Here is a 25,831-nt window from a genome sequence, read left to right as displayed (position 1 = left end):
CAGAGTGGGGAAGAGAACAGGCAGACGGACCAAATACACTGTTAATTGATCTGGCACTGCAGAGGCTGTGGACAGCTTTACAGCGTGGTGCTCAGCCCTCTGCACCACCAGGGAGGCCTCCTTCAGAGCAGTTTTGAATAACAAACTCTAGTCTACTCACTGCTTCCTCCTCCTCACCTAACTTAAGCACCCATGTTAGTGACATGCCTGTAATGGCCCTTAAAAGGAGGGGGGCACTTAATGAGCACAGACATCCTTATGAAGCCATGTATATGGGGACACAGAGTAGCAGTTTTCTTTCACTATCCACTCTTCTATCAACTTTCTTCTGGTTTGGCCTTACTCAGCTAGATACCCAATCATTCATGAAAACCCCCAAGTCCTACTTTGTACTTCTGCCTAATTACCTTATCAGACTTTATGCTGCCTATCCCTTTGTTGTCCGAGAGTATAGACAAAAGTGATACTTGGGAATAAAGGGGAAAAACTTACCCTGCTTACAGTGAGAGAATGACATGCAATCTATTTTGCCCAAGTCCTATGCTAAGTGAGTATAGTATCTCTGCCGCAGTTACAGATTAAGGCTCTATAACTTATGGCAGGGACTCATCTGGCTTCCATCATTCTCACAAGGGTTTAAGGACTCTTCATAATGAAAACTGGGGAATTTGCAGAAATTACTATAGTCTCAATATGGTTACTATCTATCCACTGATTTCATATTCCCTGGATCAACTACAGCACAGGGCTATAGGCCTTTAATAAAATTAGATATCGAGGGCACCTATCATCTCTTTTGTACCTAAGAAGGGAACATTTCTAGACAAGTCTTTGGTCAGTATTAGTATATTGTGATGCCACTGGGAAACTTAAAACATCTTGCAGGGCTTTCTGCAACACTACACATTTCATAACACAAAAATAATGTCTGCTTAATCAGAAAAAAAAGAGGGCCATTTTCACTTTTAATAAAAGTCAAATACGAATTGAATTTTAAGAAAGGTCTCAGTATTCTTTAAATCCCAAAGGAGATATTTGGAGCACATTCAATTGAGCATATTGTGTGATTATGTCCCTTAACTGAGTAGCAAATCCCCAAATGTTTGCTTCTCACCTGGATGAGTGTCCAGTGAGCCGCCCCTTTTCATCATCCACTGCTCCTCTTGCTCCAACTGAGTGATCACCTCTGGCTTATAAAGTTGATGCCCTATTCATGGGAAAAATATACGCCTAAGGAATTTATACTGGGAACACAAATTTCTCTCAGAATTCATTTCCAAGCTTTTTAATCTTTAGGGTCCCTGGTTTTAGAAAGGAGTGGTTTCCAAAATAAAGCTACCCTTATCAAACTCAGCAAAATCAAGGCCTTCTATCTGAGGAGAAAGAACAAGAAAGAAGGTCTCTAACTCCAAAACCAATGATCAGTTTTCTGTCATGGCCTGAACTATGTATTCACAAAGAACTTTGGAGGTTTTCACTACTTAAGGAAATAAACCCATTAGAATGATCAGTTTCACAGCTGTCTCTTACCCAGGGCAACCAAATTCCTGTAGTTCTCCAGCATCACATCTCGGTAGAGGTTCTTCTGAGCAGGGTACAGCTGGTCCCACTCTTCCCTGGTGAAGTCCACAGCCACATCCTGGAATGTCAGTGATTCCTGAAACATCAAGAACAACCCTGCTCAGCCAGAAAACATTTTTACAGGGGCCTGCGGGGACAGGTCAAAGCACAGCAATAGACAAAGGTTAGGACGTCTAAGCCATTGTGCTGAGAGTCTTCAGGTCTGAGTAATTTGGGTCAAGAATTTTTAAACAGCAATTAGTACCCATCTTTCTCTCATTTTTCAAGACATTGATTCTTGTGTAGATCCTTAACAGAATTTTAAGCTTTGTAAAGAGGAGGAGAGAGGACATTTTGGTGCGTTATTTAAAAAGGGAAAAGAAACAAGGGTGGAGAGGGCCTCCCTGGTGGCACAAGGGGTTGAGCACAGCACTATGAAGTTATCCACAGACTCTGCAACACGAGTTTGATTCCCCAGCCGGCTAGGGAGCTACCCACATGGCGCAGCAGACCTCTCCTGTCTCTCCTACTGCTCCCTTCAGCAGTGTATTTCAGTCAGTCTGCCTGTTCTGTTCCCCACTCTGTCTCTGGTGATCTCTGGATTTTGATACTTCTGAGTACTTCTGAAAATTGAAAAATAAAAGTGTGCACATTCTGAGAACTACAATAAAATTTCAGAGGAGAATAATCCTGAACTTACCTGGGACTTTAATATCTGTGATTCATCATTCATTTCTTTCACTTTCATGTTCCCCTCCTGGGAAAGTATAGCATTCTGAGAAGGCATAACTGGGAAAAAGAGAATAGAAGTACTTTGTCATTACATAATATGAAGGTTAAAACTAAAGAGTTTTTTCTTTGTGCTGGAATGGCAGTCAATATAGAGAAGCCCTCTAAGCTGTAGCTTAAAGACTTAACTGAGGCATTCTTATTCCTCTATTACATTGAGGAATTCAGTGCAATACTTTCTTTCCTCTGTGGTATAGCTCCACTTGTGGCATATGAGAAGCTCAGGAGAACTCAGTGGTTTTTACCTTTAGCTCTACACATGGGAAATTTAAATATATTCCCAGAGATTTGGATTTAATTGATCGGGTAGGCCTGGGCAATAGTATTTTAACTTCTAAAGTCTCCAACTGATTCTAAGTTGGGGATGAGAACTACTGAGACATGATACAGAGATGATATGTTAAGGGCCTGTTCTTAATCTTTAAGGGGATTAATTCACCACTATACCCAAACTCCAGATCGCTCTATTTTCTCTAAGGTGATCTGACAAACAGATGAGATGTCACTCTTTTAGAATGTCCACTGTACTTTTTGAGTACCTGGATTCAGTCCTCCCCCAGGATTACTACACCTTGAGTTGTGAGCAGTTCTTGAGTTGTGAGGTCACCAAAGCTTTGTTCTCTTCTAACACAGGTCAGGAGATGCAGCACTAACAGCTTCAGTATCCTTGTCAGTCCTGAAAGCTGATTTATGGAATAGCCACTCCCAGGTATTAAAGGTGCCTCATCTCTAACAAGAACCTCAGGAGCTTGATATCCACAAGAAAGACTTCTGTTTCCCAGGGGTAGCCACTCTCAGAATCTTGCCTTGTTCATGCAGAGTTGAGACATGGGGGCTCATGAAGGAAGCTATTACTTTTTTCCCCTCCTCTAAAGGTATTGATGCTTCCTATACAGACTTCACTATGATATTCAAATTTGTCTCTTGGCAAAGAGGGATCCTCGAAGATGTAATTTCAGACTGAGCACCTGTAAGGAGATGTACCAGTCAGTAGAAGAAACTCAGCAGTCTTGGTCACCTAGGGACCTACAGAGTCTGTAAAGAGACTTACAAACTATTCATTCATAAAGATAGAATGCAGTAGAATGTGGAACTCTTTAAACAATAAAAAACATTTTTTAGAATTTCTCAGTTTTACAAATTACAAAAAAGCAGAGATCTATAGTTCCATCAACTCCCAAGCCTTTCACAAGAATAGCACACTTGTGGTCCTTGCCAAGTAAAAGATTTTCAGAAAGAGTTTTTCTTTCCCTAAGAAAGAATTTTCTTTTCTTTTTTTTTTTTTTTTTTTTTTGAGATTTATTTATTTATTTATTTATACAAGCACTGGGTACAGTCAGAAGCACGGGAGGGTGAGAGAATTGACCAGAGCCAGAGCAGGGAGCAGAACAGGCAGACGGACAAAGTACACTGCTGAGGGGAAAAGGGGGCGGCAGAAGAGGTCTGCGCACCACGTGGGACCCTTGCCAGGGGGCCAGGGATCGAACTGGCGCTGCAGAGGCTGTGGGCAGCTTCGCAACCCAGCGCTCAACCACTGCGCCACCGGGGAGGCCCAGAAAGAATTTTCTACCGGAAAACCAGGTGCACCAATACCAGAGTGAAATGTCAGTTTTCTAGTAACCATTAAATAATATTTTTTTTTTCTGTTCACAAAGGTTCACCTAAAAAAATTCTCCCAAAAGTTAGTGATAGAAATGAAGAATGATGTCATTTCTGAGAAGCTTTTTTTTTTTTTTTTTTAAAGAGAGAAAACTGTAGTTCTAGTGGAATGGCTCTGTTAAATAAGGAAGGCACTCACTGCCCAAAGACATGGCATGAATCTAACATTTTTACAACCAGTTCACTAAGAGGTAGCTCTTTCAGGAGTAATTTAAATGTTCTTTAAGGCTAGGTCCTTATTTCACCAAGCAAAAGATCTAAAAAGGTCGTAAGGTCTAAAGACTCAAGACAGAATCTGTGAGAATGCTCTGAGGTTTCAAACCTAAACACCTCAAAACCATCTATTCACAACAAAACCTGCATTTACCAAATTAGGTAGAACAAGGTTTCTCCTTTTATATATGTGAACTGAAACAGACCCTAGATATCACTTGAGGTTTTCCTAAAGCGTGTTAGTCTCTTGCTCTCAAAAAGAGATCAAGTATGGAAAATGATGGTTTCAACAAAGTTAAGTTTCTTTGCTATAAAACTTCTCAGAGACTATTATGTGATAATGTACATAGGGAATCCTAGAAAAACCCCAAGGGGATGATGAGTAACTGTTATAGAAAGATTAAATCCAGGAATTAAATATCAATAATTCAAATTGCTAAAATTTCACATTTCTCCAATAATATTTTTTCTCTAATCCAGGATCCCATATTGCATTTAGGTGTTAATTTTCCTTATCTTTTTCAATTTGTAACAGTTCCTCAAGCTTTCTATCATGAGCTTAATAACTTTTGTTGTTGTTGAATAATCCAATCCTATGAATAACTGTGTGCAAACTGAACAATGGAGAATGATGTAACAGTTGCAAAATTTGTTCTGAAATTCTAATACAATGTGCAGTCAGACAAAATGTTATCCTACCTCTTGAAACAGTTGAAAACATTAACTGTGATTTTAAAATAAGATTTTACACAATTTAAACCAATAAATCTTAAAGAACTTGATCTGGCAAGAATAGTTATAAAACGGTAAGACACATACCTAACCTGTAAGGCTTATATTCTTACATATCATTCTTCTCTGGAAAAAAAAAATATTGGATTGCAACCTATCTCAGTATACTTTTCTAAAGGATTTAATTCCCAAGTCTTTGAGAAGCAAAATTAATGCAACGCATGTCAGAACATTAACAAAATTAACAAATCAAAACAACTGTTCATAAATTATTCCATTTATCATAGGTAGGCAATGTTCCAACTTGCAAAACTACTGTCTTTCAACTCTTTCAGGCTTCTGATGGCAGACTTTACCGTGGCTGCAGAAGTGGTGCTGTCGGTCCAGGCACCCCCAGCTAGCATTTGCATGTAGGAACCACAGTGCCAGATCCCCACAGCTCACCTCTTCATTTTGGTTGTGCCAAAGAGCCAGTGTACTTGGTGTGTTGGCTGACTTCAGTTTTGTTCACCATTTTCCTGAGAGTGGCACTATAATGGGACCTGTACTTACCAACAATCCTACCCTTGTTTGGCCATGTCACCATCAACCAGGTGAGTGCCCAGAAAGTGAATTTGATAACTTATGAAGAAAACTGCTAAATTGTTTTGTAGAATGTCCCTCAACTTGGAATTGTCTGATGTTTTTTCATGATTGGAATTAAGTATTTTTGGCAATACTTAAGATTGGCAGATGTAAGATACCACAGAAGTAATCATGTATCTTTACTTTATCATATTAATGGGTGTATATTTTCAACATGTCTTGCTAATAGTAATGTTAGATTTTATCACTTGTTAAAGTGGTATTTACTAGGTTTCTCCCTAGTTATTATCTTTCCCTGTGTAGTCTGGGGAGATACTAAGACTATGGAAATATCCTGATTCTCTCAAATCCACTAGTTTTAGCATCCAGCAGTATATGTTGCCTGCAAAAATCATTAACATGGGGCCTCCTTGGTGGAGCAAGGGGTTAAGTCTTAATGCCATCAAGCTATCACCAGCCATTGAGGTCTGAGTTCAATATCCCAGCCAGGGAGCTGACCTAAAAGGTGCAGCAGACCTCTCCTGTCTTACCCGCTGCTCCCCTCAGTGGTGTATTTCAATAGATCTGCCTGTTCTGCCCGCCACTCTGTCTCTGATAAATCCTCTCACCCCGCACCTCTGGCCTGCAGCCCAGTTCTTGTATGCATAAATAAATAAATCTTTAAAAAAAAACCCATTAATATGACGTTTGCCCAGTGGTGATTTTCCTTTTGCCCATTAGAGGAACAATCCACCCCCTGACATTTTTACAGATTTCACCCCCATCCCCACAAGAAATAGACTGCAGGCTCTGAGAATTACAATTTCCAGCATGCCATGAACCTGACTTTCTAAATGGGGAGCTGACAGGATCTATGGGCAGAGTTCAGTGTCCATGCTTGGCTTATAACTGAACACCTGTGTGCAGGGACTGTCTACCTTTTCTGGCTTTGACTTGCATCCTGCTAGGAGAAGTGACACATGGGAGGAGAAACGTGGAAGAGAGACATGTAGAGACACTTGGAAGATGGATGGGTGAAACACACAGAAGGAGGATGCTCCTGTCCTTGGCAGAGACAATGGCAGCTGTTATCCTAACTTCATGGTGGATTATGTGTGACATTTTGAATTTTGAGTTTCTCCTTCAGTCCCAGCTCTCTGGGATTTGCCAAAACCCTTTCTTGTGATTCTCTATCAGAAGGAACCTTAGATTTGTGGCAAGCTTTTGGGTTTTAGCCACCCCACTTCAGGTGCAGCCTGTTTGGTTGGGCATTTGCCCATTAGGGGATAATTTTTTGAGTTTTACTGGGAATCTGTTATTTCATTTGTGATGCCCGTTTCCTGTACATTCATTAATCTATATACCATAACCACCTGAATACTTATAAAGCTCATTATACTATGTGCTGTTTTTCAACATTCTTTTTTTTTTTTAAAGATTTATTTATTTATACAAGCACCGGGTACAGTCAGAAGCGCGGGAGGGTGAGAGAATTCACCAGAGCCAGAGCGGGGAGCAGAGCAGGCAGAAGGACCAAAGTACACTGCTGAGGGGAGCAGCGGGCGGCAGGAGAGGTCTGCACGCCATGTGGGACCCTCCTCCGGTGGCCAGGGAGCAGCCGGGGATCGAACCGGCGCTACAGAGGCTGCGGGCAGCTTCCCAACCCAGCGCTCAACCGCTGCGCCACCGGGGAGGCCCATGTTTTTCAACATTCTTTATTCAGTTTTCCCTGTTTGTTTATTTCATACTTACTAATTTTATTTTATAGCAGCATGGTTTCCACTGTATACGCTTATCACAATACACTGAACTACGTCCTGAGTGAACGTGTAAGCTCTATAAAACTACAAACAATATTGCAATAAACATCTTTGCATGTAAATCTTTGTGTACATGTGTAAGTATTTCTGCAGGACAGATCCTAAAGTGAAATTTCTGAACCAGAGTGAACTCACTGAACATTTTGGTATGTACAGTTGGACGGTCATTCAAAAATGGTACCTTTCTCCCCTGCATTTTCCTGAACACTTGATAGCATCAATTTTTAAAAATTTTTGCCAGTCTAATCAGTGAGAAATATGTCTTCCTCTACATTTTGTGGTTACTTAAAAGGCTAGGTATTTTCTGTTGTTGTTGACCTTTTGTATTTTTTCTACAAATTGCCAGTGCATATTCTCTGTCCGTTTTACCTTTTTTGTTATTAGCCACGGTTCTTTACATATTATGGACACTAAACCCTTTGTCTCTTACACATGTTGCAAATCTTTATGTCTCTCACTTATTTTTAACCTTTTGTTCTTTTAAAATGTCTAATTTTTTTATAGCCTCAAACTAATTAAATTTTCCCAGAGGGTTTTGTGCCCTGTTTGAGTAGTTTGGCATAGCTACAGTGTTAAGCGCTTTGCCAACACCACTAAGAAACATTATTATCATGACAGCAACAAGGAAGCAAGTAAAAGTTTTCAACAAAAAGTGACTTTCAAGAAAGATTACTCATTTAATATCTATCTACTGAGCACCAATTAAGTGTCATGATCAAATCTATCTTTTAGAAAGTTCACTTTTGGATGTTTTATTTTGGCCACAATTTAAAATTAATTAAAATAAATGGATCATCCTATCAATGGGAGGTAAATAAGAGGGATTTACTCTGGATACGTTAAAATATTTTTTACGGGGGCCTTCCCGGTGGCGCAGCGGGTTGGGTGCAGCGCTGGGAGGCTGTCCGCAGCCTCTGCAGTGCAGGTTCGATTCCCAGCCGGCCAGATATCCACATGGCACGGTGGACCTCTCCTGTCATGCCCGCTGCTCCCCTCAGCAGTGCTTTCCGTCTGTCTGCCTGTTCTGCTCTCCCCCTGTCTCTGGTGAATCCTCTCGCCCTCCCGCCCCTCTGGACTGTACCCCAGCCATTGTATAAATTAAAAAAATAAATCTTTAAAAAATATTTTTTGCACATTAACATACAATTAAATGGAAACAAAATGGAATCACAGGAACTGTCAAGAGTTGCAAGGGTCTAAAAACAGATTCGCGGGCCTCCCCTGGTGGTGCAGGCGGTTAGGCGCAGCACTGTGAGGCTGCCCGCGGCCTCTGCAGCACAGGTTCGATCCCTGCGAGAATCCCACATGGCGGGGAGGACCTCTCCTGTCTAGCCCACTGCTCCCCTCAGCAGTGTATTTCAGTTAGACTGCCTGTTCTGCTCCCTGCTCCGTCTCTGGTGAATCCTCTTGCCCTCCCGCACATCTGGCCTGTACCCTGGTTCTTTTATGCATGAATAAATAAATCTTTTAAAAAATAACAAAATAACTATAATAAACAACTATATCTGCGTATAGACACACCTGCAGAATATGACAAAGAGTCACTCCCATTCAGTGGGAAAATGATTCAACAAATGGCCAAACAACTGGGGGGAAAGGGAGAGGCAAAGTCCCAGTGAGTCAGTCCTAGGGCAAGTTTGGGATAATTAGGCAGCTTCAGGGACAGTGCAGGCAGGGACTTAGGAGAGTTAAGGAAGGCGTCAGAGATAAGGGCAACAAGTTCCAAAGGGAACTAATTAAACACCCAGGTCTAGGGGCAACAGGACATTCTGGAACAAGGATGATAAAGAGAAGTCCGCTAAGATAAGGGCTGGGACACAGAGACTTAGCTCTGGGCACAGAGACATTTAGGCAGTGAGTGAGACCACCGAGAACTGACCGATCAGAGAGAGCCTGGTGGAGCTTTGGCACAATCAGGGAAAGAAGGTCTATACTCCCTGGGTACGACTCCACCGCGGCTTCCTTGCCCCTCCCTGGCCTGGTTCCATGGCCTGGGAGTCCCACATTATTTCTGTTCCTTTTCTCTCAATAAACTTTTTCTCTCTCTCAACAAATCTGCCTCTTTTTGCTTGCTTGCCTGAGCGTCTCCAAGCTCCGGCAGCGGCTTCGTGAGACACCAGCCCGTGGGGGGGTCTAGTGGCCGGGACTCAGCACAGCCCTCCAGCCTGGAATCCATTCCTCCCCGGGAGACTAGACCTGAAAACCTGCAATTCCGGTATCACTAGCAACCCCCTTACCACCCGATGAAATACAGCTTAAGGGCCTCCCCTGGTGGCGCAGGCAGGTGAGCGCAGCGCTGTGAAGCTGTCCGCAACCTCTGCAGCGCGGGTTCAATCCCCGCCGGCGAGATACCCACACGGCGCGGCAGACCTCTCCTGACTCCCCCGCTGCTCCCCTCAGCAGTGACTTCCGTCCGTCTGCCTGTTCTGCTCCCCGCTCTGTCTCTGGTGAATCCTCTCACCCTCCCGCGCATCTGGCCTGTACCCCGGTTTCTTGTAATAATAAATAAATCAATCTTTAAAAAAAATACAGCTTAAAATGCCACAAAGCTGTATTAAATATATTTTAAACGCACTGGAGAGTAAACAAGAGCGTTTTTTAAACCTTGCGATAGGGAAACGCCCTTCCAAAAAAAAAAAAGACACAAAAATACATATTTTCTTTTTCGAGGGGCAGATTACACGATATGGGGGGCGGTTGGGAAAGACGTTCATCATCTCAGGGAGAAGGTCGCACACCGGCCGCAGGTGTGGCCGGCGCTGGCTCGGCTCCCGCGAGGGGCGGCCCCGCCCGGGCACCCAGGGCCGCCGCCCCCTGCCCCCCCCGCCCCCCCGCGCCGCACTCACCAGCCCGCGCAGACAAAGGGCGGCCCCGCCCCCTGACGCCGCCGCCGCCGCCGCCGCCCGCCGGGCCTGAGGCTGGGGCGCGAGCGGTGAGGGCCCCGGCGCCCGAGCCAATGACGCCCGCTGGCCGGGTCCCCGGGGCCGCAGCGGCCGCCCGCGCCAGGGAGGCGCTGACTGAAGCCTCCCCGCAATGGCGACCGCGCCGCGCGGGCTTCGCTACGCATGCGCCGGCGGCCCCGGGCCCACCGCTTCCCTCACGCCGGACTCCCGACTCCCACCCGCACCCCGGGGTGTGCTGCTCACCCGGGCCGCGCCAAGCCGGGAGGCTGCGGCCGCACAGTGTCTTGCTCAGAGAGGGCCGAGGCGGGCGGCCTCCCAGGCAGAAGCGGTGGCCTCTGGGCCCGGGGCGGTGTCCGTGACGCCGTCCTCAACGGCGCCGCGGCCCCGCTGGCTTCCCACCCCGTACCGTATTGATGGAATTCTGTGATCAGGACTGCATGGTTCTGCTGTTGTTACAGGTCTACCAAAGAGAATGGGATTCTTTTAAGGGGGATAACATTTTGCTTAATTATTCAAAGTTAAGTGTTCTCCATCACCAGTGCTGATTGCAGAGGGTCATCTGTTAATGCTAGTCTATAATGAAATCTCACATATTTCATCTTTGAAATTGTTTTCAAATAGGGAGGTACTAACAAAAACTGAGACGCACAAATATGCCACGGAGGAAAAAACGACTTAGGGTAAAATGAAATAATAATGTTTATTTGCGGGGGGGGGGGTCGGGGGGGGGGCGGACAATCTTAGATTTGCAAATCAGGGAGCACAAACTCAGGCTTCAGCCCACATTGGCATCCCCCGGGGTGTTTGTTTAAGGGATTTTTAAAGGCAAAAAAAAAGATGGTGGGGGTGGCAGGGAGAAAGAATTGCAAAAGCTAGGGTTACTAGATTACATTTCTTAGAGTTTGTTGGCTTTTAGTCAAAATGATCTTGGTGGGGGGGGATTATTTTTGTACAGTTCGCAGTAAAGTTTGTTCTAGGCAGAGAACCAGTTTCTGATAGCCAGCACATATTTTTCAGAGATAAAAAAGTTCAGTAAGATGCTGTCTCAGGAAAGAGATGGAATCGGTGTAATCAATCTGAATACCCCTTTTCACATTTTCCCTTTTTGTGCATGATATTTTGTTAAAAAACGTCAATAGAACAACATTAGTCTCTGTGGCCAAAGTGGTAAAGTCCCCTGCTCTGGGCAAACAAATGCAATCACCTTTGCAGAGAGTGGGAGATTTAAATTGAAGTTTAACTTGTCCTCGTGCATGGTCAACGACATGCTGGCCAGAACTGTCTTTAAACTACACTCTCACCCAACTCTAGGTAGCACCTTAAAGAGATTCTTATAGGGGTCATATCTATGAATGTTTACATTATTAAAAATAGAAAGTTAAAATGTTATTTCAACAATAAAAAACTGATTACTTATTAATGTGAATATATGTAAATGTGAATATAAAATGTAGTTTTATGGACAATTTTATTAAGGAATTTAGTGAGAAGAATTATATTTTTTTCTAATTCCTTAGAAGTTTGACTTAAAAGTCAACTGGTGAAAGAAATTAAAGGAGACAGAGACACTGCCACTATTTATGAATTGGAAGACAATATTTTAAGATGTGAATACTATGCAATGTGATTTACAGATTCAATATAATCCCTATCAAAATCCCAACCATGTTGTTCCAGAAATAGAAACCATGTTGTTCCTAAAATTCATGTGGAGTCTCAAAGAACCCTGAATAGCCGAACAATCTTGAATCTAAGGAAAAAGTTTTGATGTGTCATACTTCACATCGAAATTTATAGCAAAGCTACAGTTATCAAAACAAATTTATTACTGGCATAAAGATAAATAGGCTACAGAGCCCATAAACAAACCCTCACGTGTATTTTCAAATGATTTTCAATTAGAACATTTCAAATGTTTCCTAGAACAGTCAATGATGCAAGGACAGACTTAATAATAAATAGTTTTGGGAAAAATAGATATTCACAAGCAAATGAATGAAACTGGAAGCTAACCTTGTAAAGATTAACTGAGAATGAATCAAAGACCTAACAGAGATGAAACTATAAAAATTTAAGAAGAAAACACAGGAGTAAACTCACAATACTGTTCTTGGCAACAGCTTCTTGATAACACCAAAAGCATAGGCAACAACAACAAACAATAGGTAAATTGAACTTATTTAACACTTTTGTACATCAAAGAACATTAATAGAGTGGAAAGACAATCCACAGAAGAGGAGGAAATATTTGTAGATCATGTATTTAATAATCACTATCCAGCATATATGAACTACAACTCAACAACAAATAAACAGATAACCAGATTTTAAAAATGGGCAAAGGATTTTAAATATTTCCTCAAAGTATACAAGTGGCCAATAAACACATGAAAAGATATTAAACACTAATCATTAGGGAAATGCAAGTCAAAAACACAACTGAGATAGTGCTTCACGGGCACTAGGATGGCTACTATCCATAAAAATGGTAAGCACAAGGATTGGTACTGAGATGGAGAAACTGGAACCATGTGTGTTCCTGATGGGAATGTAAGATAGTGCAGCTGCTGTGCAGTCTGGCTTCTCAAAAAATGAAACATGGAATTACACTGTGGCCCCAGCAATTCCTCTTCTGGTTATACACCCAAAACAATTGAAATCAGGGTCTTGAAGAGACATTCACATTCCTGTGCTCACTGCAGCACTATTCACAATAGCCAAAATAGCGGAAGAAACCCAGTGTCCACTGAAAGATGATTGGATAAGCAAAGCATGGTGTATATATATATATATATATATATATACACAATGGGGTATCACTCCGCCTTAAAAAAAGGAAAATCTGACATGCTACAACTTGGATGAAACTTGAAGGCATGTTAAATGAAATAATCAGTAACAAAAGCACAAATATTGTCTGATTCCATTTATATGCGTTGCCAAGAGTAGTCAAATTCTGACATTGACAGAAAGTAAAATGGTTTCCAGGGACTTGTGTGTGTGTTTGTGTGTTTGTGTGTGTTTACTGTTTAGTGAGTGTAGTGTGTCAGTTTGAGAAGACAGAGAGTTCTGGATATGGATAATGATGATATTGCACAACAATGTGAATGTACTGAATGCCACTGAACTTAAAATGGTAAATTTTATGTATATTTTGACACAATAAAAAAGTAAAAAGAAAAAAAGGCAGCTGGACTATCGTATGCTTCTACATTCAATCTCTTGAAATATGGTGCTTTGCAACAACTGTTGATGCGTAAGTGGAGAAAGAGGAATACTTTTACACTGTTGGTGGAAAAGTAGACTGGTTCAGCCCTTAGGGGAGACAGTATGGAGGTTCCTCAAAGTGTTAAAATAGGTCTACTGTATGACACAGTAATTTTACTCCTATCTACCTGAATAATACAAAAACACCAATTCCAAGGGAAATATGCACACCTATGTTCACTGCAGCACCATTTACAATATTTCCAAGCCCTATTTCTAAGGCATGGAAATAATTTAAGTGTCCCAAAACAGATGGGTGGATCACGAAGATATGGTATGTATACACAATGAAATTTGTATTCACCTATCAAAAAAGATAAACTCTTGCCATTTGTGAAAACATGAATGGAACTGGAGGGGATTATGCTAAGTGAAATAAGTCAGAAGGAGAAAGACAAATATTGAATGGTGTCACTTACATGTGGAATATAGAAAAACAAACAAAGGGTCTGATGAAGTCAAACCAATAACAAATCCTAGAAATCTGACTAGAACTGAAGTTACCAGAAGGGGAGGGGAGAAGACAAAGTGGGGGAGCACAATGGACTGTGGTGGAGAACTACAGGTGTTTTGCTGGTGGGGTGGTGAGGTAACAGCACCTGAAGGGGGAGAGCCTATACCTCTAAATCACCAACAATGTTGTAAACCAATGTTACCTCAATTAAAAAAAAATGAAGAATTATGTTGTTTTGGTTGATGTTTCTGAAGAAAATCTGGCTTCCTATAGATACGTAGTTTGAAAAAGGAATTCTTAAATAGCTATGAATATTTTGTTATTTAATTGGCAATTAATCAACTTGTAATTGTTTAGTTATGAATCCTTTAATAGTTATGAATAGCCTTTGATATTCTACAAGCTCGACAAGACTAGTTGCAATGTAGAATCTGAAACACTATTCACACTTTTTTGTTTTACTACATTAAAATCTATTGGTCTATGTCACTCTTCAAATGGATCTTGAATTCATGTATGTTTGTAATGTTCTATATTGGTCATTTGGAAAATATCTATTTACTAAATTATCTAACACAGTGGTCCATAGCTGGGGTGGATTTTACCCTCTAGGAAGTATTCGGCAATATCTGGAAACAGTTTTGGTTGTTCCTCTTGGGGTTATCACTGACGTCTGTGTAGAGACCAGAGATGCTGCTAAGCATCTTCTGATGCACGAGACAAACAGTCCTCCACAACAAAGAATTATGCAGGCTACAATGTCAATAGGCTTGGGGAACCTAGTCTGGTTATTGTTGACATATTTCAATATACAATATCAAAACTTTTTATTTGTTATCACTGCCAATCTTCTTAGAAAAGTTTTTACATATTAGGAAGCTGTCAAGATCATAACTCAAAAATTCTAATTTTAGCTTTCAAGCTCAAATTTTATCACCTATAATACATATTTTTCAATTACTTTCCTTCATGTTACACTGCAAACTTTCTTAATTTTCAAGAAATTGTCTTAGAAATAATCAAACCTGAAGAACCACATTTGCCAGTTGTGTTTGCAATTGAAATTGGTGTTCCATGAAAAATGAGTTCGTATTTCTCAGAATCACACAACTTATTTTACTCAAGACAGTCATTGCACTTGGATATGGTATGAATGCTTTATGGGAATTCTCCTTTTTCTTTTGTTGCTGTGAATGCGTTCAGTTACATGGAGAGATTCTTCTTAAAAATTTACTTCTCTATTTGCTACCTTTATTGAGCTATAAATGACAAGCAGATATTGTATATATTTAAGGCATACAATGTGATGCTTTGATATACATATAATGCTGTAAAATAATTTCCACAACAAGCTAATTAATGATAACTAGTTATCATTTATGTGTGAGTATGTGTAAGAACAAACAATACAATACAGTATTAATAACTATCGTCACCATGGTGTACTTCAGATTTCCAAAACTTTTTCCTCTGCAAATTGAAACTTGAGACCCTTGAACTTACGGTAACTGCTTCAAATTCTGAGCAGTATAAGAACTTAGGAAGCAAACCTTTTTCAGTGGTTTAACTGTTTGCAATTAAAAGTTGGAAGTCACTGCAATGGCCAACTTTAATGCTCTGCTAAATAATTTAGAACCTTCATATATATTAAACTAGAACAAACTATATCATGGAACAGAACACTCTATTAGAGAACATTATTATTAGGGGGAAAATGAGATAATTCTATATTCTAAAGTGGAATAATCCCCAGGATACATCATGTGAAGCTATCATGGTACAGAACATTCTTTGATTTTGTTTGCTTTTCTCTTTGGGACACATATATAATATTTCTTTTAAAGCAAGCCTCCTGTCCTCGATATCTCTTGCTGTATTCAAAAATAAGAAAGCATGGCCTTCTCAGAAAATTCTGCTTAGCAATCAGCACAACATGCTCTTTTCTGTACCTCTCCTCCCTTATTCCAAACTGTTGCAAACACAATGAATATTTGGTTCACAATCCCGGACAGCAGAAGGAAAACCAGCTTTGGAGTCAGTTCAGACCTGTGTTTGCTGCACAGCTGAAATCCTGGGCAAGTAAGTTGCTTGATTTTTTCTGAATTTTAATTTTCTCATTTGTCAAATGGAAATAAAAATATGTGTATCTCCTATCTATGATGAGGTCTAAAGGAGGTAAACCCCGTAAGCACTGAGCACAATGCTAGATTCAGAATTAGTGCTTCATAAATGACCTCCATCACTAATTCAGCTCAGTGTCTGAGGGACTTCTAAGATATTTATAAGTTCTGCTTTCCCAGTTCTCCTTTAGTAAGTACATTTTTCCATTCCCTGTCTCCCCTACTAAGCCACTGAGAAAGTTAAGTAATGGTTAAGTGTCTTCCTGGTTCTTTTAACACTGTTCACAGCAATTTCCCAACTTCCCTTTCAGATGCCCAGGGAGTCCTTTAAAGAAAAAGAATACTCTTTGTTCTCTTGAGTTTAAAAGAGAATTAGCCTTCCTTTAGATGCCTTTTTTTGTGTGTGTTTATGCTAAATATATTACTGTACATTATAAATAAAATATTATACATTATTTATTATACAGAAACTTGTCTAGCAAGAGAGCCAATATTTAAAACACAGTAGTGTATTCTGAAAACCCAAACTTTGGATAATGTTTATAAGACTCCCTTATTGATCTAAATTATATTGTAGGAATAAAGCCTTTAAGGTAATTTTTAAAAGGTTCTTTGTTTTTTGTTTTCAGCTCTTTCAGTCTGGAATGGCAGAAAAACCAACATGTGTGTCCACACAGATATGCAATGATGATGAAGATACAGTTGAGTAGATCTTTTAAACAGAACTACCCTATTTGTATTTCAAAAAGATTCTACAAACTATTGACTCAGCAAACTGATAAAAACCTAAATGTTAAAGGCTTTAGTTTTTGTTTTGATTTTGGACATGAAATAACTCTTATACTATATCACTGATGACTTAAATAATTGTTGCATGTTTCTTGAGTCTGCAGATATTATTAGTAGTGCAAAAGGCTGTTCCTCCTGTTTACACCAGAGAATAACAAATTAAAACTCCAGACTGGGTGAAAAGAATAGAACTATTTTGATGTATATGTTTTTGGAAATTTATGTACTTATAGTAACTTTTAAATGAAATTATTTTAAGAATTAGTGGGGGCGGCTGCTTATTTTATTACTTTACCAGGTGGGACTGCACTAAGTTCCACTCTAAGATGAGTCTTTATACTAAGAAGAATATATGATATTTAATATAAAAATTTACACTAAAGGAGAGAATGGGAAAAACTGACTTAGAATTTTTTATGACCAAAATATCAAATGTATCTAGAGTATTGAGATATTTAAATAGTGTTGGTTTAAAGCTTCACAATGGCTCCTGATGTTTTCTCTTTCTCAAAAATGTATGTTTTTATATATTTTAGTTTGAACCATCAAATGACCATATTTTCCTCTCTTACTGTTACGCCTTTGGAGTGAATGGCTATTCCACTTTTATTTATTTTAATTAATTATTATTATTATTTTTAATTGAAGGTGCATTGGCTTACAACACTGTAATGGGTATTTCTATACTTTCCTTAAAATTAAAATTTTAAAACTCAAAGTGACATTTATCTCTCACAAAAAATTAGTTTTCTCTTCTGATTTTCTTATTACTGATCATAATATCTGTTTAAGTTGTCAAGTTATTTTGATTATTTCCTTTTTTTAAAAAAAGATTTATTTATTTATTTATTTATACAAGAACCGTGGTACAGGCCAGATGTGTGGGAGGGTGAGAGGATTTACCAGAGACAGAGCGGGGAACAGACTAGGCAGACTGATGAAATACACTGCTGAGGGGAGCAGCGGGCGAGACAGGAGAGGTCTGCTGTGCCATGTGGGACCCTCGCCGGCCGGCTGGCCAGGATAGAACCAGTGCTGCAGAGGCTGCAGACAGCTTCACAGCGCTGCACTCAACCGCCTGCGCCACCAGGGAGGCCCTGATTATTTCCTTTTTTTCCATTCACACCAGTAATTTCATTACCACTCACTTCTATTAGCAAGTGGCTCCACAATTCTCCTGGGTCAGGTTTCCTCTCCCCACCACTCTGCATTCCACTACCATGGTCATCTTCTTGACATCTTCTATTATTCCCTGGCTCAGAAGCTCCAGTCACTGTTTGTTACTATTTAGATTAAATCCATAGTACTTAGTCTCATATTCAAAACTCTCTATTGTTGGAATTCTTTTTATTTTTTCAATTTTCCTTCTTCAGTCCCCCAGTTTCAATCTTTCCCTTTATTTTTTAAATTATTTTGTAAGATTTATTGATTTATACAAGAACTGGGGTACAGGCCAGAGGTGCGGGAGGGTGAGAGAATTCACCAGAGACAGAGCAGGGAGCAGAACAGGCAGACTGACGAAATACACTGCTGAGGGGAGCAGTGGGCGAGACAGGAGAGGTCTGCCACGCCATGTGGGAATCTCCCTGGCTGGCCAGGACTTGAACCTGCATTGCAGAGGCTGTGGACAGCTTCATAGTGCTGCGCTCAACCTGCTGCGCCACCGGGGAGGCCCAAAAATAAATATTTTAAGAAAGAACTTTTTGGTTCATCAGAAGACATCTGTCACATAACAGTGATGATACCATGGGAATCCCTCCTAGCACTATTTTCTCTGTGGGTGAGAACTTGGTGCTAAAGAGGTCAAGGTTTCTTGTCCTTTCTGATAAGACAAAGAATTATACTTGTGCCATTGGCTCTTTTGATGTTACCTCCCTAAGCTACAGTTTTAAAAATGAGAGAAGACTGTCATAAGGGAGTCCAGGTCAGAGAGGATCATGTAGTGTCCAAATCTATTATTGCTACATTAAAATAATTTTTAGATTATATGGATCAGAATGTCCTTTTCATAAGTAGAGAAGAACTCACAACTCATCATATATATTAAACCTGTATTCTTTTTAAAGAATAAAACTGTATTCTTTTTAAAAATTTAATTTTAAATTATGCAATTTAACATTGTATAATTTTACATTGGTTTTAGGCGTACAACATAATGATTCAATATTTGTACATATTGCAAAATGATCACCACTATGTATTATCATCCATCACCATAGTGATTTTTCTTGGGATGAGAACTTTTAAAATCTTTCTTAGCAACTTTCAAATTAACTATAGTTGCCAAGCTGTACATTGTATCCCCCAGATATTTATTTCACAACTAGAAATTTGCACTTTTTGACCTTTTCCCTCATTTCTGCCCCCTAACCCTGCCTCAGGTAACCACCAATCTGTCTCTATACCTGTGAATTTAGTTTAATTTACCTTTTTTAATATTCCACATATAAGTGAGAACATAAGGTATTTGTTTTTCTTTTTTTGACTTATTTTATTTATAGTGCACCCAAGGTCTATTCATATTGTTGCAAATGCCAAGATTTTATTATTTTTTTATGGCTAATTTTTTTTATTTTGTATATCTGTGTGTATATTTGGGTTAATTTTTGTGTATGGTATGAAACAGTGGTGTAGTTTCATTCTTTTGCTTGTGGTAGTCCAGTTCTCCCTCCCCAGCCCCTCACATTTTCTTTATCCATTTACTCACTGATGGACATTTGACTACATAATGAACATGGGATCCGTGTACCCTTTTTGAGTTAGTGTTTTTTTGTTTTTTTTTTTCCAGATAAATACTCAGAAGTGGAATTGCTGGATCATATAGTAGTTCTATTTTTTATTTTATTTATTTTTTTTAAAAGATTTATTTATTTATTTATTTATTTATTTATTTATTTATTTATTTATTTATTTATTTATATAAGCACTGGGTACAGTCAGAAGCACGGGAGGGTGAGAGAATTCACCAGAGTCAGAGCGGGGAGCAGAGCAGGCAGACGGACGAAATACACTGCTGAGGGGAGCAGCGGGTGGCAGGAGAGGTCTGCGCGCCATGTGGAACCCTCCTCTGGTGGCTGGGGAGCAGCCGGGGATCGAACTGGTGCTGCAGAGGCTGCAGGCAGTTTCGCAACCCAGTGCTCAACCGCTGCGCCACCGGGGAGGCCCAGTTCTATTTTTTAAATGAATCTCCATATTGTTTTGATAGTAGCTGCACCAATTTACATTCTCACCACAGTGCACAAGAGTTTCTCTACACCATCACCAGCACTTGTTATTATTTGCCTTTTTGATAACAGCCATTCTAATAGGTATGAGACAAATATCATTATGGTTTTGATTTGCATTTCCTTGATTTGATGATGTTGAGCATCTTTTCATGTACCTGTTAGCCATCTGTGTGTCTTCTTCGGAAAATGTCTATACAGAATTTCTGACCATCCTGTAATCAGATTTGTTGTTATTCTGCTAATAGTTATATGAGTTCTTCATATATTTTTTATATTAACCCTGCACCAGACATAATTTTCAAATATTTTCTCCCATTTTGCAGATTGTCTTTTCATTTTGTTTACGATTTTCTTTGCTGTGAAGGAGATTTTAGCTTGATGTTGTTCCACTTTGTTTTTGCTTTTGCTGCATTTGCTTTTGGTGTTAGATACAAAGAAGTCTTTACCAAGGTTGATGTCAAAGAGTTTATTGCCTGTGCTTTCTTCCATGAATTCTATGGTTTCAGGTCATACATTCAAGTCTTTAATCCATTTTTTAAAAAGATTTATTTATTTATGCATATAAGAGCTAGGGTGCAGGCCAGAGTTGCAGGGGATGAGATGATTCACCAGAGACAGAGTGGGGAGCAGAACAGGCAGATCTACTGATATACACTGCTGAGGGGAGCAGCGCGTGAGACGGGAGGCCTGCTGTGCCATGTGGGTCAGCTCCCTGGCTAGGGATCAAACTCGTGCTGCAGTGGCTGCCAATAGCTTCATAGCTTAACCCCTTGCATCGCCAGGGAGGCCCCTACATCTTTAAAAAATGTTAATAGTGTCCTTTTTGTACTTCTACACAGAGAAGTAGAAGTAAATTCTTTTAGCATATCTTATAAGGTAGTTATTGGTGATGAATTTCCTCAGCTATTGTGTGTCCAGGAAAGTCTTTACTCAGTCTTTGTTAATGGCTGGCAGTTTTTTCTTTCAATATTTTGAACATATGATCTTATTGTCTCCTGGTCTGAAAAGTTTTTGTTGAGAAATCTGCCTGTAGACTAATGCATTCCTTTTTATGTAACCCTTTATATTCTCTTGCTGGTTTCATAATCCTTTTTTTTTTTAAAAGATTTATTTATTTATTTATATAAGCACTGGGTACAGTCAGAAGCGTGGGAGGGTGAGAGAATTCACCAGAGCCAGAGAGGGGAACAGAACAGGCAGACTGACGAAACACACTGCTGAGGGGAGCAGTGGGCCTGGCAAGAGAGGTCTGCGTGCCATGTGGGACCCTCGCTGGTGGCCGTGGATCGAACTGGTGTTACAGAGGCTGTGGGCAGCTTCGCAGCCCAGCGCTCAACCACTGCGCCACCAGGGGAGGCCCTTCTTTTTATTTTTTTTCTGGCTTTTGAAAATTTAATTATAATGTGTTTTGGTGTCATCCTATTTGGATTAAACCTATTTGGGGTCCATTAGGCCTCATGGATATGGATGTCTATTTCTCTCCCTAGGTTTGGAAAGGTTTTTTTTTTTTTTTTTATAAAGATTTATTTATTTATTTATTTATACAAGCACTGGGTACAGTCAGAAGCGCGGGAGGGCGAGAGAATTCACCAGAGCCAGAGGGGAGAGCAGAGCAGGCAGAGGGACCGAGGTACACTGCTGAGGGGAGCAGCGGGCGGCAGGAGAGGTCTGCACGCCATGTGGGACCCTCCTCCGGTGGCCGGGGAGCAGCCGGGGATCGAACCGGCGCCGCAGAGGCTACGGGCAGCTTCGCAACCCAGCGCTCAACCGCTGCGCCACCAGGGGAAGCCCCAGGTTTGGAAAGTTTTAAGCCATTATTGCTTTATATATACTTTTCCTCCCTTTGTCTTTTATCCCATAATGCAAATATTGTTTCTTTCCTATGTTTCTAATACATGTATCTCATGTGTATTTTCTTCACTCTTTTTTTCCCCCATTCTTTTCTTTTCTTTTTTTTTTTTTTTTTTTTTTTTTTTTTTTTTTGGTTCCTTTGACTGGATAATTTCAAATGTCCTATCCCCTAGATCTTTCTTCTGCACAATCAAGTCTGCTTTAGAAACTCCCCATTGATTTCTTCAGGTCATTTATTGTATTTTTCAACCCTAGGACATTTTTTCCCCAAAACAGTAATTTCATTTCTTTTCTGAATGTTTCATTTTGTTCATGCATTATTTTCTTAATTTCGCTGTCTGTCTATGTGTTTTCATATTTCTTTTCCCAAAGATTTATTTATTTATTTATACAAGCCCTGGGTACAGTCAGAAGCGGGGGAGGGTGAGAGAATCCACCAGAGCCAGAGCGGGGAGCAGAGCAGGCAGAAGGACTGAAGTACACTGCTGAGGGGAGCAGCGGGTGGCAGGAGAGGTCTGCGTGCCATGTGGAACCCTCAGCAGCCGGGGATCGAACCGGCGCCGCAGAGGCTGCGGGCAGCTTCGCAACCCAGTGCTCAACCACTGCGCCACCGGGGAGGCCCTGTTTTCATATTTTATTAAACTTCTTTAAGAAAGATTATTCTGGGGCCTCCCCGGTGGCGCAGCGGTTGAGCGCTGGGTTGCGAAGCTGCCCCGCGGCCTCTGCGGCGCCGGTTCGATCCCCGGCTGCTCCCAGGCCACCGGAGGAGGGTCCTACATGGCGCGCAGACCTCTCCTGCCGCCCGCTGCTCCCCTCAGCAGTGTACTTCGGTCCTTCTGCCTGCTCTGCTCCCCGCTCTGGCTCTGGTGATTCTCTCACCCTCCCGCGCTTCTGACTGTACCCAGTGCATGTATAAACAAAACAAACAAACAAACCAGCAAACAAATAAATAAAGCATGCCTCTATATAAAAAAAAAAAAAAAAAAAAAAAAAAGAAAGATTATTCTGAATTCTTTTTGTGGTAGTTCTTGGTCTCTACTTCTTTAGGGTCAATTTTTGAACTTTATTAGTTTCCTTTGGTTGTGACGTATTTACCTGATCCTTGACTTTTCATGTTGGCATGTGTTCATTTGAGTAATTAGGTTCCTCTTCCAGAATTTACAGGCTCACTTTGACATTAACAGCTCCACTAGTCAGTTCACTGGGTTCTGAATGTATCTACTGATAAAATTTATAGACAGTTAGGGCTTGCTATTAGGGTCTAATTTGAGTAGGTGTGCGAATTTTTGCCAATAGCTGAGGACAACAGGATAAGATTGGTGTCTTCGTTCTCTGCCCAAGTAAGGTTTGGTTCTGTGGTTGTCTGGATTGTCTGGTCAGGCTTACTAGGTGATTGGGACCAGGTAATATACTCAGCAATAGATGGGGTATGAATTATTTTTTCTGCCATGGTGGGGAAGCAAATGAAACCTATAGTCTGCATAGCTCCTTATTTGAAGAAGTGAGTAAGGCAAGAGTACACTTAATTCCAAAGTGAGGTGAGGCCAGCGGTTTTGCTCTGAAGGTGGAGAAAGCCATAGGCTCTACTCTTTGTGCAGGAGCCACTGAACTTGGCTGTTGAATGGACTATAACCTCCCCATGTGCTCTGGTTGGGTTCTCTTGTTAGGAGGGCTGCTGTATTCATCAAGGAGTGGGACTATGGATTAGTTTCCATGCACAGGTGCAGCAAGGGAGCAGCTCCAGACCAGCAAAAGCTCTTTTTTTGGTGGCTTTGACTCAGCCTATGTCTGAAGTTTCCAGGCCCAACTGGGTCAATGGCTTGCTCTGCAGGTCTTTCCACCTGTCTCTCAGCTTGAACTTGCAGGTGTTCTCACCAGTCCTTCTGGACAACTGGAGCCAGCAGCCACACCCCACAGTGGGTAAGTTTGTGGCTTAGTTCTGCCACCTCAGTGTGAGCAGACTGGGTTCAGGTTAGAAAAAGTCATTTGAGGACCTGAATCAGGTAGTTCCACACCCCACAAAGTTCCCAGGTCAGATTAAGCCAACTTGGCTCTGCAGATGATTAAAGCTGATGGTTGGGACTACTTCGATTATGCATGTAGGATTTGGTCTCCCAAGATCCAGGTGCTGGTTTTTGGAAGCCCTTCCCCTTTCTCCATCACAATAATTTTACTAGTGGTTGAACCCTACAGAGTCCCCTGAAGTCCCCATTGGATGAAGCCAGTGTAAGGAATCTCACATTTGTGACATTTTGTGGTTGTCCAGAAGAGATTTCCAACAGTGAGATTAATATAGATTGTTAAGCCTTCTTGGAATTATTTTTTCCCACCTTTGAAAAACAATCAATTGGTAACTTTATGCGTAATATTGATGGATTTCTGTGTTCTAGCTTGGTGTTTTTAGAGGTGGATTCTCTTAACAACATATGCCTTCTCAGAGAGAATATGACAAAGTATACATTTTTAAAGTATACATTTTTAATTACTTTTAAAAAGTTTTAAATGAATTTTTCCTTACATATATCTGTTGAGTTTCCTTAATAATGGAATGTTATAAAATGTTATTTTTTCCTCTGGAAAAAATGATTTTAGAGTAATAAACTGGACTTTCTGGTAATTCCTTAATTTCCAATTTTTAAATTTAGAAAGACAGTCTCTGAGTGTGATCAGAGATTCACTATTTATAACAATTGTAGCAAAATTTGTGCCTTGAATAACGACTTCTTTTCTCACAAATTTGTTTCATTTATATTTTATGTGTGATATGATAATCAATTCTACTTTCTTTAACATTATTATAACTATATTTTCAAATTATGTCATTTCTTATTCTAATTAAAACATTTCTTTCTTTTAGCAAAGAGAAGACAATACCCGCTCCTTAACTATGATTAGTCATTTTGGTTTTGAATGTTTGCCTGATCAGTTGGTGACTAGGTCTATTCAAAAAGGATTCTCTTTTAATATTCTCTGCGTGGGTAAGTGCCAAACTCCTCATCTGAATTATTGTGTTGTTGGAAAAGTCATGACATATTTTTTTGATGTTTTTCTTTTTCTTTTTTTTAAATGAGAACTTTTTTTTTAAAGATTTATTTATTTATACAAGAACTGGGGTATAGTCCAGAGGCACAGGAGGGTGAGAGAATTTACCAGAGACAAAGCGGGGAACAGAACAGGCAGACAGACTGAAGGCACTGCTGAGGGTTGCAGTGGGCAAGACAGGAGAGGTCTGCTGCGCCATGTGGGTTGCTCCTTGGCCAGCTGGGAATCGAACCCATGCTGCAGAGGCTGCGGACAGCTTCACAACGTGGTGCTCAACCCGCTGCGTCACCAGGGAGGCCCTTTTTTCGTTGTTTTTCAAGCAAAAATGCCTCATGAGGGCCTCCCTGTTCGCGCAAGGGGTTAAGATGCAACCTATGAAGCTATCCGCAGCCACTGCAGCACGAGTTCGATCCCCAGCCAGGGAGGTGACCCACATGGCACAGCAGACCTCTCCTGACTTGCCCGCTGTTTCTCTCAGCAGTGTATTTCATTCAGTTTGCCTGTTCTGTTTCCCACCCCATCTCCGGTGAATCCTCTCACCCCTCACACCTCTGGCCTGTACTCCAGTTCTTGTATAAATAAAAAAATTTAAAAAAATGCCTTATGACTTTTTCGACAACCCAATATTACTTGATTTTCCCAAACACTCATTTCAATTTATTCTAAGCATTGGTGCTCTTAATTCAAAGCCATGTTTTTAATGTTTGTATTGGTTTTCATCTTCTTAGCCATATTACTTAGACTTTTTTTTTCTTTAAATGTTTCAGTGCTCTTTAAAATCTGATAAAACTTTGTGCATATTTTCTTTGTATGTTATGTAAATATCTGAGGAGGGTCATGG

At 40.5% G+C, this 25,831-nt stretch overlaps 1 protein-coding gene across 2 annotated transcripts in view; it reads left to right on the top strand.

The window, feature by feature from the left end:
* SEPTIN14 (septin 14) overlaps positions 1-25,831 on the top strand; it is a gene marked incomplete at both ends in the record, with an annotated part of 257,692 nt that overhangs the window by 219,458 nt on the left and 12,403 nt on the right. Inside the window, 2 exons of one of the 2 annotated variants that reach the window (XM_084249183.1) lie at positions 16,723-16,782; positions 24,806-24,926. In XM_084249183.1, coding sequence (XP_084105309.1) covers positions 16,726-16,782; positions 24,806-24,926 — 178 coding nt within the window. Of the gene's footprint in view, positions 1-16,722; positions 16,783-24,805; positions 24,927-25,831 lie in introns of those variants that run through there. The other variant, XM_084249182.1, reaches the window with a different exon arrangement.

This window comes from Talpa europaea (assembly GCF_964194135.1).
Source record: "Talpa europaea genome assembly, chromosome: 12".
Lineage (NCBI taxonomy): Eukaryota > Metazoa > Chordata > Mammalia > Eulipotyphla > Talpidae > Talpa > Talpa europaea.
Note: the sequence above shows the minus strand (reverse complement) of the source record. Positions and strands in the feature narration are given on the sequence as shown.